Below are 22226 nucleotides of genomic sequence, written 5' to 3' on the forward strand. Positions count from 1 at the left end.
TGTTACTCATTTGCATGGAATGCAAACGACTTTGAATGTGTAAGACGGACAGCTGAAGTCTTGAAATCATGCAAATCTCTCAGAGAACACCAGCAGAGATTTTAATGTTGGGTTTGGTTGGTATAAGGTTTGGTTTGAGGTCTGGATGTCTAAAAACATGTAATGGCTGTTCAGTTTCACATGAAGAGAGTGATAATATTGGGTGAAGATATTTTCTGAAATGCATATTTAGGTAACAAAGAAAAGAAAACACTAGAAAGATTTTAGTCTAGACATCTGTAGATTGTTTAAATGTCTTTTTCTCCATAAAAACCTTGGTGATTTGAAGCCTTAGTTCTGGCATTCAGCCATCGCAGTCTTGGCCTTTCTGTAGCCATATGACCATATTTGGAAAAAGAGGATGGAGATTTAGAGAGCTCCTTGAAAGCTGATTGGACAAAAATGATTTCTTTGAGAACTTATACCTATTGTATTGTTAAAATTATTATCAGAAAGACAACCAAACTTAGCTTTCTATGTAAGAATTTGCCGAATTTTTATGAGTCTCTTGGAGCTAGAGATGCTAGTGAATGTACTCAGTACTGCATCGTAAGTTCTTTCTGCATCAGTTATTATCCAACAGCAGGTTGGTTTTCTCATCAGCTCATGAAAATTTTAGGAGAATAATTTTTTATATTTAAGGACCTGTTCCCTTAAGCCACTTGCTAAAATGCAAGTCTTAATAAAGAACCCATTTATTGTCATGTTCTTTATTTTCCATAACAAATCAGAAGAAGGCCATCATCTGATCTCAGTTACACTTATTAAACCGGCCCCTGTGTAAGTTTGACCTTACAAATATATTGTATAACCATTTTAACAACAGCTGAAAGACAAGAAACAAAGAAACCAAGACCATGGAGATGATACCAGAGTGACTCTCCGTCTCATATTACTGATTCTGAGTTACCTCTAGGATACACACTAAACTGTGGAGAAATAACATACAAACAATCACTTTTTGTTTATACACAGGATGTGTTTCTTTTTTTTTTTTTTTTTTTTTTTTTACTTTCAGCAGCATTCAGTCTGATGGTCTTATGATAAAGAGTTTAGGACAATGCTAAAACTATTATTGAACAGAACTTTAAAATGGAATAATCAGTCCTAAAAGTAAGTAAGATGTTCAGGGTTTACAACCATAGCTTCTTGTGTGGCTTGAATGACTATTTTGGGGGTGTAGCATCTCTCAGAGGGGAGAGGAACTTGGGATTCCTGATGTCACATTACCTGACTGTGGATGTGTCTAACCCCTGAATGATGGAGGCAGATTTCTTTGATCCCAGATCAACTGATTCTTGACTTGACTGATGAGAAAAGGTGCTTTTTTACAAGGTCCTGTACATGTTGAATATTTTTTCACAGGCCAAGACTTGGTTTTAAGATTAGGTAAGGGGTTAGCTTGATGGATAGGGGTATCTTTAGGATAAGGGTCCCTAATAAGATAGATGACAAGAAAATGTATGTGTGGTGTGGTGTTGTGTGTATGTGGGTGTGTGGGGGTGTTTATGTGTCAGTTGGGACATACTTGTTTAGTTGAAGTTTGTTGCTTCAGAAACGTAACAGCAGCCAACAAACCAACAAAGCAAACCTTCAGAAAAACAGCAGCTCACTTCTCCACATGCTTGCAGAGTGTTAGGGCAGAGGTAGCAACAGACTGGGACAGAGTCTGGCACAGTGTCTGAAGCCAGCCCCTTTTTGTCTTCTTAATGCATAGCTTAATGGATTATTCCGTTTTCTGATTGCAACCTGTCCTGCATTTATTCCAATGACCCCAGGATTGTTTTTCTTGCAGTTCCACTGAAAGGAAGGCTGAATACCCACTGCTGTTCAAGTCCATGGAAAACACACAGTTTGGTTAATTAATCATTCACTTTATTCTGAAAGCTGATAAATGTTCATCTGTTGAGTTCTAATTAAAGAAAAAAGTCTTTTTCTATAAAAACAGTGTGCAGCTCTGTTGCTCTGCTTCTGTTAGTAATGGGACTTCAAAAGGACAGCATCAATACCACCTCCTTCCCATCCCCTATCTCCCATTCCCTCCTCTATTTCTCCCTTCCTTCCCTTTTCTTTTTTATATTCATTAGAGACGACAACAGAGTCCTATGCACGTTACCAATCTCCCCCATTGTCCTGGATCAACAAAGCTCAGGCAGCTTGATACTATCAACCAATGCAGTGGTACTCAAACTTTTTGAGCCACAACCCCCAAGATAACATACGCTGGTATTCACAACCCCCACCCTCACGCAGCGACTTGGTGATTGATTGTGTTATGTAACAGGTCATCTTGCAGCTATCCTGGCTGGAAAACTGTCAGAATCTTAATAAATAAGGAGGGTAAAGTAGTTTTTGATGGTTTACTGCTGTGACAAGACATTTACACCCCCAAAATCAGATTCTCTCGTGGAGATAATGTCAAATTCAGATTTTAATATGGCAGGTGTACTAACTTTGCTGTTCATGAATTAATGTGTTAAAAAATGAAGGCGACCCCCTGAAATTATCTAGCAACCCCTCCGTTGGGTCCTGATCCCCATTTTGAGAACCACTGAACAAATGGGTGATAAAGGTGGGAAGCATTTTAGGCAGATTGTTAAATGTTCACAGAAAAATATGGAACAATTTGACAATGAAGACTGAATAATTATATAGTTTCATTTTCCTTCCTCAGCTTTCCACTACAACAGAACTCTTATCACAACACTGATGACATTTCCACTCCTGTTGTGCCATAATGGTTTTATACTTAGAATATAATGATGTCAACTGTTTATCCATGCCCTCAAAGGAATATATCTCAATTCCAAATCCCATCATGCACAGTCTCAGTGCTATCAACATCCTTTAATGCCATGATTATCTCTGGATCTTAGGGTTTCTTTGATGGCTTGTTAGCAGGGCTGGCCCGAGCCTTTATGGGGCCCTAAGCATATTTTTATTTAGGGTGCGGGCCCAAAGCAACTGTTTAGTTTACTAATGCTTTGACCCGGCTCTGCTTGTCAATATTATTATCTTAAATCTTTGTTTTAGCACAGCATACAGTTTGTATGCTTTAGGGATGACCAGTCACCCTTTACACCTCTTTCTCTGCTCTCAGACAACTCCTCCATATTGCGTATTGCATGGGTGGGAGGGAATATTGTCGATACGTATAAATTCTTAGAAGTGCAACTCTACAAAAAAAAAAAAAAAAAATGTAGTGATTGGATAACACTGAAGCCCTCCACAGGAGAGGACAAGGTAAACACCTCCTTCTGAGGAGACTGCAGTTCTTCAAGTGTGCAATAGACTGCTACAAGGATTCTTTAAGCTTCTTTGCTCTGGATTGCTGGAGTGGTGGCATCAAGGCTTCAGCTGCTGACATTTGGGGGAAGGTGACAAAAAATCACATCCAAGCTCAGACTGAACCAGCAACTTTTCTCAGAACATTCACTACAAATCATCAGATTCTGAAGTTTAACAGCACCCACAGTGTTTGTGTTCATACATATGCACTTAAAAACAGTATCTGTTATCAATTATTTTTGTCCATACTATTTTATCATGTATAAAATAACATAAGTATTTCAGATTTTTTAAACAAACCTTTTTCCTGGTGCCTTAGCCAAGACCCTTAAGGCTACTGCCTAACCATTGTAAGTTGCTTTGGTCTGATAAATGCCTGTAATGTGAAAATATAAATCATATTTAATAATTTACTTCATTTGCTGAAACTATATGTTTTTCTATAGTTTTTACATGTTGCAACACAAATGTTTTTTTTCTTTTCCGAGTGACAGTTGAAAGTTAAATTGACTGTGGCTCTCTGGTTACTGCTGTTGTACAAATGATTTATCGACACAAACCTTATTAAAGGCTGTTAGCATGCCAATGCACACATGCATCAACACACAAGCCCACGCACATTACCACACATTAACACACTCACGCACATTAACACACTTTGACAGATTTATTCCAGTCTTTCTTCTATGTGGGTTTTGTCCTCAGTTGACCGGTGCTGTTAAAACTGCTCTCAGAGCAGTTATTTGGTTTCTTCAGGTTTTTACTTCAGCACAGTACATCTGTCTTGTACACCTGTCAGTATTTATATTTGTCTATGAGCCTATCTAAATAATTATAAGAGGCCAGCTGTTACTCAAAATTAATTTCTAAACTGAATTTGGGATTATTCATGTTTCTCTTTGTGTAGTCAGCTATGACATTTTGCTAGCTAAACAAAGTAAAAAAAAATGTCAGGGACCAAAAATGCAACCTTCTCCTGTCCAGTATCATAAAAAACAGAATGATTTTAATGGTAGAATGCTGCCATGTTGTACCAAAAAAAAGGTTTTACCAAAGGGGAGTTTAACAGAATATTAACACTGCATCTAACAGGGGGAGCAAACAAAGGGGAGAGAGTGTGGAGAAGAGAGAGGGAGGAAGTGAAAAAACAAAGGAGATAAAAATAGAAAACAAAAACAACAGGAATAATTGTATCAATACAGAAAAACAGACAAACTGCCTCCACAATTTAAAAGAAACCAGACAGAAAACATGATCTGTGGTGGAAAAAAGCAGAGCATCATCAGGAGCACCTATGAAAAGATGAACTGAGGCAAACATGAACGACAACAAGTATATACAAACATAACTGTAGCTTTTGGTGATTAAACTGGTGGGACAACAATGAACTGTCTTTTGTGTAAGGGTGAATGTTAAGTCGTATTTAAAATTTGCGTCTTGGATGTCTTTTTGGTTTAGTCATTGGTATCAACTACTTTAGCTGAAAAGACATACTTATGAGATCACTCAGAGGATCAGACTGAGACATATTAACAATTGCGTAACTGTCATAGCAAGTTTATAGATTACATTTTATTTTGATTGGCAGTAAATATTTGTCCAGGTAAAAAAGAACTTCAGACTTCAGAAGGACAAGAAAAGCTAAATGACTAGCCTTTGATGCTTTTGTAATAGTAAAGTTGCAGTTTTATGGTGACAGTACATGTATTATTGATGTTTCATGGCTAAGTATAGGATATATATTCACTGTGTAACTATACTGAAATGCCCGAGGTCAGTTATAAACATTAAAATTGGCAGCTGGAAAGCCATGTCCACATAGCCCTAAAATCAATTCCATGAGTTGTATGAAAGGAAAAAAAATAGGATTTTGGTCATTACAACCTGGTAACATCTTGGTTTTAAAATTCACCAAAATCAAATCTAAGAAACTCAAAACAAAGGCACAGATATTCATAAAATAAAGGATGTAGCAACATGTACTGTAGTTTACCAAATAGAAGTGAACCCTGGAATAGTTTGTTCCATTAATGCAGTGTGTCTCAACCCAGTCGCCAAGTACCGCGGCCCTACATGTTTTAGATATTTTGTGTCTCCAACACACCCAATTCAAATTAACTGACCTCCTCATCAAGTTATCTGCAAGCCATCAGATTCATCTTAAAGGACAGAAGAGAAACCCATTGAGCCTGATACAGACTCGTAGTTTTTCCATTCTTGTTTTCAGTCCTCTAGGTTGATTCACCAAACTCTTGGAGCTGTTTCATTATCTGTTAGGCTCATAAAGTACCTGACTATGTAGTGTCTGCTATGTTTTGTATTGCAACCATGCACAAAGCATGTGGACAGAAATGTCTTTAAAAAGTCCATTTACAGATTTAGTGAGCTAATAAGAAAACTGAACATATATTTTCCTTCTGCAGCTTCTTTTAAAAAGGTTTATTTTAATTTCTTGATTTTACGGCAAAGATTCAGATGGGGGGGCACTGTTATTGGGTCAGCAGCACAGGTAGTCAAAGTGCCAAATTAGCATCCGTGCAAATCCGTGTCTCCTTTTCAGCAAAACATAATCCCTTAAGAAAGGAGATTCTACTGTTAACTGAAAGGGCTGAGGCACATCACTGCAAGCCTGAAGCCCCTCTTCACAGCAGCTCATTCCAGTCCATCTTCCTTCACTGTAACAATGGCATCAGTTTTTTTCTTGAGACAGACTCCTTGAGACACTGGGTCAGATTCTGTGCCTAAACCCATAATAAAACACAATGCTAATTAGCTGTCTGCTGTGTTTACAAACATCTTTAACACTTAAGTGAAAATATGGCATGCCTTCAGTCTTCTCTCTGCTTTATCTCGGTGTTCCATACACTGTTCTGCTGTTTAGTGTTTTATACCATTAGTCATGTCTGTGAAAGCTTCTCAGTGTGCTGCATATACAGGTTTTGATGTTGCATAGTTCACAAACACAACTGCTTTTTAAAACAGTCCTTAAAACCAGACCAGGTGATATTAAGACATCCATTTGCTGGGATGAATAAAATGCTGTTATCTGTTGTTTTTAAGGAGAATAACAGCCTTACTGTACTGTTATCATCTTTAGAAATTCAGAATACACAATAGGGAGTCTCAAAGGTACCTTGGAAGAGATTTTAATTTAAAATGATGTGATAATAGTGATGTAAAACTGGAATATTGAAAACTAAGCCAGTTTTTAGTTAGAAAAAAATAGAACTTCCTCTAGCACCAGCCCTGAACATGAACTGGAATAACTTGGTTCAAAAAGGGACAATTGAGATTAAGTTGAGGATCTGGTGACCTATCACTGGCCAATCAGCTCAAATCTGAAACAACAGCAATAATGATTGTCAGTCTGAGTAGGGTCCTAACCCAGTTCACCCACCTCATCCTGTGTGACACAAAGACAGCAAGCCAAGCATCTGTCTCTCAAACTTTTCTGTATGTGCCTCATAGCCGTTGTCAGATTCCATCAACACCTTTAACTTGTATTGGGTATCCTGTCTGTCAGTGAGCATGCTCAGTCTGATTGGCCGTTGAGAATAGTAAATTAATTAAAAGTAATTATCAACATGCCCATGTGGAGTGAAGAAACTAAACATCAACTGGTAAACATGACTCAAGAGAGACCAGCTCTCCATGACATTATTACAAAACAGTGCACACCCTGCTATGTTTGTTTGTTTATTTATTTATTTGTTTGTTTGTTTGTTTGTTTATTTATCTGCCACTTTTCCTTACTATATAACATACACTATTCTGCTCCTTTCTGCACAGCCAGGCTACATCTTCTTCACAGATTCACCACTGGAATATGTTGACTTTTATTGGTATAGTTAACAACAGTTAAACAAGAATAACACGACTCACCTATATATGCTCCTTGAAAATCATTGATCCATATTTTCCTGACAAAGGTGGCAGAAAATCCTTTCCAATAAAAATTTTAGGGCCCTCCCTAAAAAATGTGTTTACTCAATATATTTCCTTCATTTGCTTTTGCATCATTCTAAATTATTCAGCAAGTGGGCTCAATTTTTACGCTGCTTTTTACAGAATGTTTTTGGCTGTCAGTAAGCATTGTATGTGTGTGTGCTTATTATTTCTATTACATCAGCTTTTAAGATGTGAACCTGAACCGACTGTCTGCAATCTCATTTAGTCAAACTCAGCAGTTCAAATAGTTCACTTCAGGGGATCCGGCGATTAAATGTGTCCTGCCCTTTCAGTCGACATTTCTCTGCTGGATTTCCCTTCTTCACTGAACTTCAACTGCTGCTCTTTGAAAACATTCAAAACACGATCAGATAGCAGCTCAAAGTACCCCTGAGCACACACACGCTTCAACACACACAGGTGAGGGATTTATTTTACATCTACAGTAAAGTTCGGTGTGTGTCACAAAGATATTTTTTCTATCATTATTTATACTATTATCTTTAGAGATGGCGCCATGATATCTGTGAGTTTCTGTCCATGACATCAACATGACATCATATATAATCATCTGGAAAAAAAAAAAAATTACACACAAGAATTAGAAACTTTGTGTCAAAGCCAAATCTTGAGAAGGTTATTATGTCTGGAAAACTCAACAGACTGTTTTTACTCTTTTATTACTCCTACTTGTCCTTGACCGAATGCTCATATGAGATCTGCTTAACAAGTATGAACCCAGTCATGTTTTTGTTTAGTTACACTTGGTGGGAGCACTGATAATCTTACTGTATCTGCTGCCCCAATGTCAGATGTTCCTCAACATGCTCATGGCAATATTCTGACTCACACAGTAATCATATTTTCAATGTCCTTGTCCTGTTTTATCTCTGCTCCAGGTCCTGCCCATTTAGACCATGTTCTCTGAAACTGATCAGGAATCCCATCAGTTTAGATCACAGCTTGTCCCATAAGATTTAATCGTAATCCTGATCCTGACTTTTTGGGTGCATTGTTGTGACAGAGAAAAAGTGAAACCTTGCAAAAACAAAAATCATATAAATATCTCTGTCAAAGGTATCAGTATATCTGATATTGGACATTGACATTATGAACCTTCAGAATAATCCGGTTTCTTTGACTCTATACTTCCTTCCTAACTCTCTGGTGACTCACCTTGAGAGCTTTTCTCGTGGCCAAAACCTTCAGCTGGGAAACTTTTTCATAGAAAACATCTCCATCTGATCACTCAAGTGGCTTCTGAGTTCATTTAGAGATTAATGTGCATATGTGCCTTGACTCACTACATCTATTATAAAATCTATCAAACTCTATTTTAAGACCTTGTAAAACGTTTTTTAAACTTTGTGTTTCAAGACTTTTTATTAAGTATAAAATCCTGTGGAAATTCATCTGGAAAAAACATGTAATTCAACATGATCCACTGAAACAGAAGATTCATAAAATCCCGAAATTCCACAAAACCTGCAAATTTGTGAATTTCAGCTCATTCATGAAGATGTTCTGATTTGTGTCCTAAACCGCAGTCTAAATATATCAGTGTGAGCATGAAAATCAGTTTCATGTCCACAAGAAAGTACAGGATACAAGTTCTCTGACTTAAAAAAAAAAAAAAAAAAAAACACTCCTTCTAATAATCTCTTACTGTCAAACCAGTTTGCCTCAAAGGACATACCAAACAGCATGCTCACACAAAAGCACAAATGTTTCTCTGCATTTCCTGCTTGGAAACTTAACTGTGGATGGTGTACAGTCAGACTGGTGGAATTAGATTTGTGTGCTTTGTGGCAAATGTTTAGCTCGTGAAACCTCCCTGGATTAAACCCTAAACTGGGTAGAAACAAATATGGTGTTGCAGTGCATTGGCTGAAGCAATTTTAGGCACCAAAGGAAATAAAGTAACATGTCCGTGTTTGTGATTTGACAAAAACTCATGTTTGTTGTAGTTTCTCCCTTTAAATGAGGGTTAAAGTTCTGTGACACAATTTTCTTCACATAGTTTTTTAATTACCATAAAAAATCATTTTTATGATATTTATTAATCATTCTGGGTAAAGTTTATTTTGAAAATGATCACCGTTTAGCTCAAAGTACTTTTACACAAATGCTAGCCCTGTATGATGAAAAATAAAGTGCTTCAGAGTCCTTTGTATACTGCAACAGTCCTTCTCCCCCACCTTGAACTGGGATAGCTGCACCTTTATTACGTCTCACCGCCATGTTTGAAAGGTACAGAGGTGAAACATGAGCTAAGGTTGATGCATCATTGTACTTGTAGGTAGTTCAGAGCAACAATATCATTGCCACAATTTCAAGTAAATTTTATATGCAACAGTTCATGTGAGTCCTGACCAGGTCATATATGGCGGACTGGAAATGAAACCTGGTTTATAAGTTTGAGTGGGCACAGATCTGCTGTAAGATTTCACAATTAAATATCCTAATTGTCTTTTTTTTTTTACAGCTCTACATTTATCTGATAGTCTTACTAAATGTTATTGAAAAAAATAATGTGAAAACAGGAAACTTTCAGAAAAATTCAGAAGATATGATTGGGGGGAAAAAAAGAGGTACATGAAGAATTCGGCTGAGGAAAATCAGCACCGGACAATATACTATGTTTGTATTTAGTCATGTGTTTGCAAGGCATTGATACAAAGATAAAAACAAAATGTCCTTCCAAGATAATTGTGTGCGCATCAAGCGATAATATTCTCTCTTTGATTCAGATTAGTTATCTTAATGTCAAAATGACCAGACTACACAAAAACAAAAGATTCTTATTCTAAAGAGAACTATTTTAGGTCTTTGAGGGGTCTATTATCAATATGATCACTTCATGTACCATAGTGTCATAAAGTCTATGATTACATCATGTTTTTCAAAGCCAAGGATCTTAAATGATTAAATAAATAAATAAAGTTTGCTAACACATTGTTCAGCTACTCAAATGCAGAAATAGCTATGTTAAGAATAGCAAAATTGAGAGTTGAGTAATTCTACAATTTATTTTTGTTGTATTTTTGTGGTGTTTTCTTGCATGTGAGATACATTTTTCATATAAAAATTAAATGCAAAAAATTTATAAAATTATTCTACATGCTCCCTTGCGTGTACCACTTTAACAATAATAATATTTTGCCTAAACCTAGAATGATATCTGGTAAAGAAAAAAAAAAAACATATTCAACCTTGTTTTGAATTTAGCTTTAGTTAACTTTAGTTTGAACACCTGAAAGTCAACAACGGATCCTGATAACGGGTCTTTTTTCTAATATAATCCAATTAAATATGATTAGAGGGAAGAAGGTTAAGTGATAAGAAGCAAGGAGGTGAGAGGGAAGGGGGAGGGATGACTGGGAGGGAGGAGGGAGGAGGGGAGGAGAGAGTCTGAGTATAAAAAGCTACTGCTGTTCAGCTGAAGTCAGAATTCAGAAACTCAACACTGAAGTATCTTCTCTTTAAATTTTACTTCCTGTTGCCCTGCTGAAAAAACGACATGCTCCACCGGTGAGTTAATCCTCTGATTGTTCTTCTGATAAACTCCAGTAAGTTCACTTTATCAGAGAGGTTCCTTCTCTTACTGATTTTAGACGGCAGTCTTTACAGTAAGAGAAGGAACAAATTAATTGTACGTCACAGCAGCCCATCCAAGACCGCTGCTTAACCCAAACTTAACAGGACAATCACACTAAAACTTTTAGGCTTTGTTGAAAGTTTCTCTGCATATCGTGACATCATGTTTCTATCTACATTGATAAAGTTACTCACATTCTTCTCGTGGTGGAAGATTTTGTGCTGTTGAGTTATTGTCACCTTGTGAGTTTAAGTTGGTTTTTAATGACTTTATAAAGCATCATACTGAGCTTTTTCATCACTGCACACTTATTTGATATTCTAATTCTTAACTAAAGAAATATAAGGAAATTAAATTAATAAATATTTATTCATGGTTACTTTGGACTATATCACATTACATTACTTCAACAGTGATGACAAAAACTCTTGATACTGGTTCGTTTTCTGTTGGATTTAGTCTGGATATCATTTTAGCCTTGTTTCAGGTCAGGATTTTATTATCTGGTCGTTGTCAGTGTTCAGGTGTATTTGTGGGCCTTTCTGTTGTGTATAAAAGTTGCAGAAGGACTACACAGTTTCCAGGATAAAGGAAGAAATTTTTTTCTCACCGAGCACGAACATTCCCATCTCTTTGAAGATTAGAGCTGGGTTTTCTCTTGCAGCTCGTTTCTGTCTATACATTGGAAAAGAAGAGACGCTTTGTATTTCTTTTTTTTCCTAGAGAGGAAACACAAAGGCACACAGTCATTTAACCCTTCAGGTTGAAGAATGGTTTCACCCAGCTGCCATTGAACACACCTGAAATTGTTTGATTTCTGTTTTTTACTTTATCCAGGATGCTCATATTCTTTTTGATGAAGATAAAAGTAATCTAAAATCACTGGAGGAGTTTTTCTTTTATTTCAATTCTAGAATTTTTTATGTATTAGATAAAACCATCCTCACATATGAATGATCAGATTTTTATTATATTTATCATATATTTTTGTGGCATGATTGTTATATACAGTATTTACATGCAGTCAGATGGAATATTAACCTAAAGGTTGATACGATGGGAACTTTTTTGCTTGCAGTTCAACTTGAATGCAAAAGAAAACAGCATTCAAACAAGCTGCAGTCAAACCAGACTGATCCATTTGAATTGCAAACTTTTCATTGTATATGTGTGCGTATTTGTTTGTTTGTTTCTAGGTGTGTTGTGCTCCTTCTCTGCGCCCTTGCAGCTGTATCCCTTGCAGCTCCGGTCCAAAGTAAGCAATGACATCATCATCAACACGCACTATGGCTCCTTTAAGAGTGTAGACTATTTACTAATCACTTTGGAAGATTGATAAGACTGAAAAAGTTAGGAGATTTTAGATTTAAATATAAATACATAATAACTGAGTTATGTAAATATATTTTTTGCAGTTATATGCTTCTTACAACCATTTTTAAACTAGCAATTATTCTTTTAAGCCTTTTGTCTTTACACTATTTTTTTCTGGACAGTTGTTTATTGTTTAGATATTTGGACTGGAAAGACAAATAGAATTTAAACTGTTCAAAAAATCTGTTTGCCAGAGAATATCTACATGTCAACACAAATATTGTTTTTGTATTTTCTTTTAATTTTTACTTGTAGCTTTAACAAAGTCATCAGTTAAAACTTTGATAACCTGTTGAAAATGTTTGTACATATATTTATTTTAGAGATGACATATTATAAACATAAAAACTTTTAAGTAATAATTCATGACTGTTTAAGATACAAGCTTGAAATATTATTTCTATAAATGGTAACATAAAATAAAATGTACATTTAATTGACAACAATCAAACATAGTGGCTAATGTCTAATGATTTTATTTATTTCTCCTCTCTCTTTCTCTCTCTCTTTTCTTTCATCTAACAGATGATAATACAGATGATGGTAAATATCAGCTTTATTTTCCAATTCATCTTAAAAAATGCAGCAGCCAATCAGAGTGCAGAATTGTTGTGACTTCAATAGATATAGTGTATTGTGTAGTTAGCACCCCCTTCAGGTTGTAGTTGTCATTACAGGCACAACTGTTGGTCATATTGAGGTTTATCTTATATACAACAAGACTCTATTGTTCAAGTACAAGAGAGCAATAAATCTGTTTGCTTCTATTCATTTATCATAGAGAGAAGTGCAGTCCTTTTGGCACACCTGGATGGTAAACACACACACCCAAACTCACACAAACTCGACACTGAAAGCTCTTGTGTTTCACTGACAATGTTGATCTGCTGTTTCAGAAATTAATACAGATGAACCTGTGACAGCAGCACCTGGTATGTTGCTCATTATTTACACACAGCACAGCCCCTTTTAGGCCCCACTGTGCACATGCTGTATTTACAAAGCATGAATAAGATTACCATCTTTATGTATGTATTAACTGTGTGTATATTTATACTGAAAAGATACATTTTTCTTTCTGTTTTTTATTCTGTATCTTTTAAGTAACTCACTCAGATTCAGATGAGGCTACTGAAACACCAGGTCAGTGTTTGCCTGAAGTACAAGTATATTTACTTAAAATTGCATATTTGCTTTTTAAGTTTTTATTTTTAAATTGTTCATTTCTATAGTAGACCTCCAATTACCGTATTCTACTTATTTAATGTGCGTCATATTTTAGTCATTTCAGATGAGAGAAATGGACTTGATTCAGTGACAGACAACGCTGAAGGTGAGTTGTCCAGATATGAATGAAGGGGCCACAAAACAACCAGTTTGACACACCTGTGTACCATTGGATATGCTTGTACTTTTACCACAGGATCTTCATAAATAATACATTAAACTGTTTTTAGGTCCCACAGATGACAGCAGAGACTCTCTTGAGCAGACTGAAGGTAACTCCTCTGTTCATTTATCAGCCTGTGTCTGCCTCTGTGTTTACCTGCCTACTCACTTGTCAGTCTTTTTACCTGTGTGTGTGTTTCAGCTCCCACAGAATCAGATGAGACAACTGAATCACTAGGTTAGTGTGGGCTTCAAGTAATTCTCTTGTTTTGTTTTTTTGTCTGTTTGTTTGTTTTATAACTCATTGATAAAGGAAAATATCTGCCATTTTAAACTCTAAGTAAGGGATTGATTTTGTTTTTCAGAGGCTGGTTCAGATGACAGTGATGAAGAAACCACTGAAGGTGAGATAAAAGTTTATATATTTGAGTGTCTTGTTTCACTGTATCTTCATTTAGAGATGAATGACTAAACAAGACACAAAATGACCACTGATATACAAATAATCATAAGGTTATTGCATCACTTTGGTGCATCCTGCTTCCACCACTCACAGATCTTGGACAATGTCCAAACAAAAATAGATTTTGAGATTCCAAAAGTTCATCTTTCTCAAATAAAAATGTTTGGAAGCACAAAAAGGAATTCTGAGATCCAGCTGTTTAGTGAGAATCAAAGAACATTGATCAAACAAATAACCAACAAGTTAAAAAAAATAAAATAAAATAAAACAAAAAGAAAGTATTACAAAAGGGAAACAATCCTTGCAATACTTATTAATCAGGCTTCTTTAGTGGAGAGCCCATTTCTTTCTAAAAGCCACCTGGATTATTTTTAGACCAGAATAAGCTAAATTTCCTGATCTGATTAACAAAAGAACAATTTGTCCATACTTCCTACATTATTAGAATGTAATTGAGCCTAAGGCTAATGCTGGAACCGTACGTCAACATCTTTGTTTTAAATTGTGCATGGTCCCTGATCAATAAAAATAAAATAAATTCTCACGTATGTGTCTGAAACCAGACACTATCACCTTATTATCACCATTCATGCAGTCAAACATGGTGGTGGCAGCATCATTCTGTGGGGATTTTTTTCTGGGACAAACCAGGATACATGAAAACCTTTCCTGAAGTGCTCTGGACTTCAGTCCCACAAATCATGTCTTAAGAAACTTGTGAACTGTGCACTGATACTCCCCATCAAATTGTTTAGTGAGAACATTTGTGCCAAACAGAACTGGAGAGGTGTTTGAAGCTTGTGGGGTCATGGCCATTTTCATTTTCTATCATTAACATAATAATCCCTCAACATGTTCTTGTCACTGGGGAAATACAGCCTTTAGTTGGATGAGAAAAGATTATTTACATCAATTTCAAGAGGAATTTAAAAACAAAAATATGTAGGATATACAAATATATCTGCTTCTTTTCTTGAGTTTTGGTGCATATACTTGGTACATGTCAGAACTTTAAAATATTCTTATAAAATCAGGTTATTTAGGTTTTAAGATCTACATTAATGATCATATTTGATATAATCTGACTTTAATTAGTGTACTAGTCTGATCTAAAGGTATAATATGCCAACAAATCAACAACTATTACTGCTTGTCTGGGTGAATTTCACACATAAAACAATATAAACAACCTGTTATTTTATTCCACAGGTGACAGCATAGACTCTGCTGAACAGACTGCTGGTAAACTGTCTTCTCATTAGTCTGTGTGTCTTTAATTGTCTCTGTGTTTGTTTACCTGTGTCTCTCTTTCTGCCTGCTCACGTGTTCATATGTTTACTCACATGTGCTTCAGGTCTCGAAGCATCAAATGAGCCCACTGAAGCAGCAGGTCAGTGTCAGTCAGATTTTTTATTTAAGTTATCGTAGATTTAAATTCTAATCTGCCTTTATAGTTCTGTGTCTTTTACTTTTCATACAGTTCAGTCTGGCCCCCAAACACAAATTGACCACAATGTGACAGCAATTAAAAGAAACTGCTTGTTTTCAATACACACTTTACAAAAACAGTTTTACAAAATATTTTAAGAAAATCAAGTAACAAGTTTAGAATATCATGACTACCACTGTATGTCTGCCTTAAACTGACACACCGTAAAACAATATTAACATGTATTTCTTTATTTCATTTTCAGATAATGACCAAGACTCTACTGAAACAATTGAAGGTAAGTGGTCTCTGTTTTGATTTACCTGTGAGCTTTTAATTAAATTAAATTAAATTAAATTAAATTAAATTAAATTAAATTAAATTAAATTAAATTAAATTCTCTTTACTTGTCTGTGTGTTACAGATCAAGGAAAATCAGCTGATCAATCAACTGAAGGTCCAGGTCAGTGAAACTATGAAGTCCTCAATTAGTGAGATAATTAAATTTTAAATTTAGATTGTGATCTGTCTTTAAAACACTGAAAATTTGTTGTCATATTGCCCATCTGCATAATTTATGAATACGTTTTTTTTTCTTTGTTTTTTTTTTTGTTGTTTGTTTGTTTGTTTTGTTTTCTAGAAACCATTTCAGATGAAGCCACAAGTTCCAGCAAAGAGTCTACTGAAGGTGAGATTAAGATTTCCTTCTTGTCAGTTTTTGATATTGTTTTATGCTTAACTGAACAGGTTCATTCTGCACAGACACACACACTGAGACACGCAAAATGACTACAAGAGACCATATAATGACAATGACTACAAGAAAACAACCGCAATGAGGAAATTAAACACATAAACATAAATGAAAATACATATGTTCCACATTAGTATAAGTACATTTTGTATATGTGTGTGTGTACATATGAAGATAAACATTTATGGACTCCATGTTTTCTGACAAAAGGTTTCTGTCTTTACATGTTTGGTTTAATTACAAAATCAATGTGATGAAACCTGATATTGCAAAGGCTGGTGTTTTAGCTGTGATATTAGCCAGTCCCACATCAAAAGAACAACAATTGGCATAATTTTACTTCATTAAAACATGTTTATTTAATTCCACAGGTGACAGCCTAGAATCTCTTGAAGACATCAAAGGTAACTTGTCTGTTTCTGTGCAGCCACCCATCTGTCTGTGTGTTCACCTGATTCAAACCATGCTAGTTCTGTTGAGTGATCGAATGACGTCCAACACAGAAAAGCTCATTAGTCAGTCTCTTCCTAAAGTCTTTGAATTGACTTTCTCAACTTAAACTACAACTAAATGAAAGTACCTTAATCGTTTTATAACTGAAAAAGTCCAACAATAGTCAACACAGTTCAAAAGGAGTTTTGTTTTTTGGTTTTTTTTGTTTGTTTTGTTTTCATTATGGCATTTGGTGATGCATTGATTCTTTTGTTTTTTTTCATATAAGTTATATTACCTAAAATGGATTTTATCTGTATTCCCAATAAATTGCTCTCTGTGTCTGTAGATGACAGAGTTGAGACCGTCACAGATGATGACAGAGGTGAAAAGTGTTTGCCTTTTTATGTGTTTGTGGAATCATAAATGTACAGATGTGCTTAGATAAATCTGCATGCACTAGATACATCTACTTATATATGTACAAACTTGTGGACTAAAGAAACTAATACTTATCGTGTAATACATTGTTAACAAGCAAATTTCTTTCTTTCTTTTCTTATGCTTACTTGTGCTGTCTTGTTAAGTAATTGCTAGCTATCTGATATACTGTCATGATTAAATATTATATAACGTGTTAATTATATAACATTTTTTTCTCTACAGTCGCTCCCAAATCATCTGACGGTAATTTACCCTAACAGCCTCTGATTTCTTTTTTCCTTCTTCTCTTATCCACCTTTACTCTGGTGTTAATCAACTCAGGAGTTCCGTCATCTGAACTCTGCATCAGAGTCAGACTACCTGGAAAAACCTGAGCTATAGGAGGAATAAGAAAGTTACATTCCAAAAAAGGAGCAAAAAGGATTTTTTTGTGTGTGTTTTTGGTTCCTCTGACTCAGAAGAAACAACTGAGATGAAGGGCAAATTTTAAGTGTAAATAATCTGGCCAATCAGATCAGGTTCAATTTGAATATAATGGGAAAGAAGACATGACGCATTTAAAACAATGATTAAATCAGAGCTGAGGCGAGTCCTGTGGCTCATGCTTTTATTCTGATAGGGTGCTCACCACATTAAATTCCTGTTACTTTTTAAAGTCTTTTACTTCCTTTAGCTCTTTGAATTCTTACCACATGTTATTAACAAGATATGCAGGACCAACAACTGTAAAACTCTGACCGATCTGTATCACATAATGTAGCCTATTGTTTCTAATAAAGATACAAGGCTGTAAGAAAACCACACGGCTAACCTCCATGTTAGTTACGTAACATAACTCCTGAAGGTGAAACACCTGTGTGTTCTCTGTATGTTAAAGTTTACCTGACTGCCATCTTTCATATTGTGAGCCATTCTGTGATAATGTTGTTTTCTTATGGCCTGATGTTATGACTTTGTAGAAGATGCCAGTAAGGACTCTGATGACGACCCCAAGGAAGAGGGTAATTACAACTAATATTATTCCTGAGTAGCGCTGATATTTGCACACAGGAATATCTCTGGATTAAATTTCCTTTATGGAAGAAGTAAAAGAGTCAGAAAAACATGTGACATCCTCAAAAATAGTGAATTATTAATCACTCTTTTATAGTAATGAGCCAAAAAAGAAATATGAGGAAATACAGACTTGGCCTTGCTATAATGCTGCAGTTAATACTATGGACAGTACTGAATGCCAGGACATTATTACTACAGCTACTTATACTACTTGCTGCTCCACCACCACTATTACTAGATTAACTGTCTCTATAAAGGCAACATATGCAGTAATATTTCCACAAGTATAAAAAGAAACAAAAACATCAGAAAACATTTATTTTCTCATTTGTTTCAGATCCCACAGACTCTGCTGAGACAGTTGAAAAAGGTGAGTGTGTGTGGCTTTGTTGTACAAAGCACTTCGAACACATATAATTTAGAAGTGGACTAAAGTTGTCTCAGTATCATTAACCTGCCACTCATCCACAGTGACTCACATTAAACTAAATTTAGCTGGCAGCTCATTACCTATGGTATAACCAGTATTGCTGTTACTCCTGATCAACTCTCTACTTGGTTCTTGGATAGATCCAATTTAATCAGTTAATATATTAAAACGTTTTCAGTGTTTATACATTTAGCTTGGCAAATTTTATCAAATACCTGCCATCTGATATCATCTAATAATTATGATTTGGTTTCCACTTCGCCGCAATGACAAAATAGGCCGATTTGTCAGATTTTTGATCAAAAGATGCTGGACCTCAAATTCAAATGGCTTGCTGTGGTACGTGTATATATATATTTTTTACAAGGAAAACTACTGTCAGGATTAACAGAATACAACGAAACCATTCATTGCCCTGAGAGTAAACACAAAATATAAAACTGTAGGAAAACATCCGGATGACACGTGGTGTTACATAACAATAACCGGACATGTTACTATTTACCGAATCACTTTAAAGTGACTAACAGAAATAGTTTCTTTTGTGCTTAGTGTGGGTTTGGTTAGAAGTAAACAGAACAAACCCTTTTGGTCATTACAGTCTTGAAAAATGTTCTGCTCATTAGTCATTCCTATTTGCAGTTGTTACAGAGCGCTACACCATGTGATCTCTGCTTTGGTGCCATCATGTATGCGAAATGCTCAATCCTGTACGTTTGGACTTATTTCATTGCACAAATGTCGTCTTGCTAGTTTTTTCTTTCTTAACAAAAGAACTTCATCTAATTTTCATTTTAGCTTCAAGAGAAGCATTTCGGGTGATTAAAGTGTATTCTTATGCCCTGGTGTTTTCTGCAGATAAACAAAGTGAAGACACTGAGGACAGCAGTAATACTTTAAATATACATTATGTTTAGACAGTGATACCAAGAGCATAAAACCACTGCAGGGACATGATTACAGGGAAAACACAGTCATAAAAGGAAGAATAAAACTTTGTTGAACAGAAAAAAGATTGATTGTACTTATTTGAAGTATCAAAAAGTAAACTAATACACCAATTCATACACCCACTGATTTATTACATATACTACTTCTATTACTGAGACATTGACTATAATAAGTTAACTTAAAAGAAAACCTTTGCTGTTTTTTATTCCAACTCCCTCAGATTCAGTAAAGACAACCGACACTAACGGTCAGTATCTGACTGTGTGTGTGTGTGTGTGTGTGTGTGTTAATTACTGATCTTAAATGTGATGTTTTTTAAAAAGGAACAAAGTGTATAAAAGCTGATTAAATCAGAGGAGTGTTTTTAGTCTTTTACTTCCTTATCCTCTGTGGCCTGTTAATCCTGTTTATTCTTAGGATGTGTTGACATTAAACATTTACAAAATTACAACAGTGACCTTCATAGTCATGGTCATTAAGTTATTACTTTACTTCAGTGTTGCTGATCCATGTTCTGTTTTGTGTTTTTAGAAGACCAGAGTGAGGAGTCTGATGCCACCGACAATGACGGTAGTACATACATTAAATATTAATTCTGTTCAGACAGTGGCAAGTGCTTTAGTAGAATAGAGGAGTTTAACTAAAGTAAGTGATTATAGGACATTATAGACATAGTATGATTAAAAATACATGTATATTAAAAATAATAAATGATTAACTAAAGAAGCATCTGACTAAATGTACTGAGACAACTTTTAAGAAGTATGGAAAGGGGAAAAATAAAGCTGTTCAATAACTGTAAACCAGTAATAAACACAAAAGAATAAAACAAACTGAAGAAAAAGAACAAAAAGCTTCATAGTTCAGACCCTCCAAGCAACCACTGGTATGTTTGGTGAACAGTGACATTTTCATAATCAGCTTCATAAGTTTATTACCTGAAATGGTTTCCACAAAACAGATAAGCCCCATCAAAGTTGACAGGTAAATTGTATCGTCTTCTTTAGGAAATCAGTTGAAATGGGTAAAGATTTCTCCTGTCATGATGCTGCGCAGGACAGGTTAGAAAATGGGTAAAGATGGTGTATAGATACAGAAAAACATGTTCGGCTTGTTTAGCAGTTTATATCGTGACAAGAACCTCTTCACTGAGTAAAGAAGGTGTGTCCAAAATTTTGACTTGGGCCAACAAGTCCACGGATAATGTAATATATTGTAAAATATATATGTAATATATTTAACCCACAGAACCTGACACAAAAGAACTTGATGACAGTGATGGTGATGACGATCAGAAAGCCACAGATGATAATGACAGCTTAGGTACAGAGAGCCTAGAGGGGGCAGCTGAGGATTCAGAAGAGGCAGAAAAACCGGAGAGTGATGGAGATGATGACACCGAAACAACTGAGTCACTAGGAGAAGAACTAGAGCAAGCTGGTCAACAGGAGACGGAGGAAGAGGAAGACCTGCCCACAGAGCAGGATGCCAGTGACAGTGATGACAGTTCGCTTCAAGACCAGGATGACAGCAAGGCTGACTCTGAGACAAGTCAGGCGGAGCCTGACAGTGATGGCCAGGCAGACTCCGGGCTCACTGAGGAAGAGGACGGGGAGACGGTGGAAGATGATGAAGACGACATTACCGAGGATGACTCTGTGAAGGAAGACACTAAAGAAGAACTGTTCGACTCAACTGAAGGTAAACAGTGGTGGCAGCAGATCAGCAGCGTTGATTTAAGTTCAACATTATGTTTTCAGTGTAAAAAAATATACAAACGAACGAAAATAAAAATGAATACACCAGTTAACATTTAAATTTAAGGCAAAAAAAATCTTTACACGCAACACAAATAATGCATTATCTGTATAGTTTATGTTTATTCTGTGAGTCCATCATGACTGCAGCTGTGTGGCACTGCAACAGCTGTTTCATTCATTGGGAAAAACAAGAAAAACTAGAAAAATGTAGAAGTTCTCAAAGGGAATGTCAAGAAAACAATTTTACTTAGGAATTGTTTTCTGTTGCAGCAACGCCTGCTGACCAAGCAGACACGGCTGATGACTCCACCTCTGTTGCCCCAGATGGTAAACTTCACCTCCTACATCACACTATCCAACAACCAATCATACAACAGTTAAAACTTTGAGACACAACTTTATTGATCAGAATCTAAACCAGTTCGTTCTGTGTCTTACTGCTGATGCAAGAAAATTATTCAGATTACAGATTTAAACAGCTCCATTTGTTGATTTTTAGAATAACAAGTAATCCTTTTTCTTCTTCCAGTCAAGAGTTAGACGCTCCGTCTCTGAACTGTGGAAGCTCACCGACGCCAGGTATTAAAGGATTTTAACCAACACAAAATCGATAGGAACATATTCAGGTGGTTTCTAGAGTCAGTTAAAGGGTACATTTATTTAGAAACAAATAGCAGCTTATTCTAAAAGCTGAAAAAGAGCTCTTAAAGACAGGAAATTAATGAGTTACACAACATGAACTGGCTGAAATACAGTTTAACATAAGTTGTCCACTTTCAGTTAATTTCTCTGTAAGTCAAAGATGATGTATAAAACTGCTGAGGAAGAGGTGGCTGTTATGTGCATAAAATTTGCAGTAATTGCTACTTTA

The 22226-nt window shown here is 35.7% G+C and overlaps 1 protein-coding gene across 3 annotated transcripts; it reads left to right on the forward strand.

The window, feature by feature from the left end:
- Positions 1 to 10722: 10722 nt before the first annotated feature.
- stm (starmaker) lies at positions 10723 to 21934 on the forward strand. 3 transcript variants are annotated; one of them, XM_041967210.1, is made up of 25 exons: positions 10723 to 10806; positions 12070 to 12128; positions 12773 to 12790; positions 13029 to 13061; positions 13144 to 13179; positions 13352 to 13390; positions 13530 to 13580; positions 13705 to 13746; positions 13839 to 13874; positions 14002 to 14040; positions 15309 to 15341; positions 15454 to 15489; positions 15794 to 15826; positions 15953 to 15991; positions 16169 to 16216; positions 16654 to 16686; positions 17064 to 17099; positions 17381 to 17401; positions 18118 to 18159; positions 18552 to 18584; positions 19816 to 19842; positions 20127 to 20165; positions 20844 to 21296; positions 21626 to 21682; positions 21885 to 21934. In XM_041967210.1, exons 1-25 carry the CDS (start codon positions 10796 to 10798, stop codon positions 21893 to 21895), a joined length of 1305 nt encoding a protein of 434 aa, XP_041823144.1. In that variant the 5' UTR covers positions 10723 to 10795; the 3' UTR covers positions 21896 to 21934. The 3 variants fall into 3 exon arrangements, with proteins under 3 accessions (XP_041823144.1, XP_041823145.1, XP_041823146.1); XM_041967211.1 differs by having other exon boundaries at positions 13364 to 13390; XM_041967212.1 differs by lacking the exon at positions 17381 to 17401.
- The last annotated feature ends 292 nt before the right edge of the window (positions 21935 to 22226 follow it).

Source organism: Melanotaenia boesemani, chromosome 17 (assembly GCF_017639745.1).
Source record: "Melanotaenia boesemani isolate fMelBoe1 chromosome 17, fMelBoe1.pri, whole genome shotgun sequence".
Lineage (NCBI taxonomy): Eukaryota > Metazoa > Chordata > Actinopteri > Atheriniformes > Melanotaeniidae > Melanotaenia > Melanotaenia boesemani.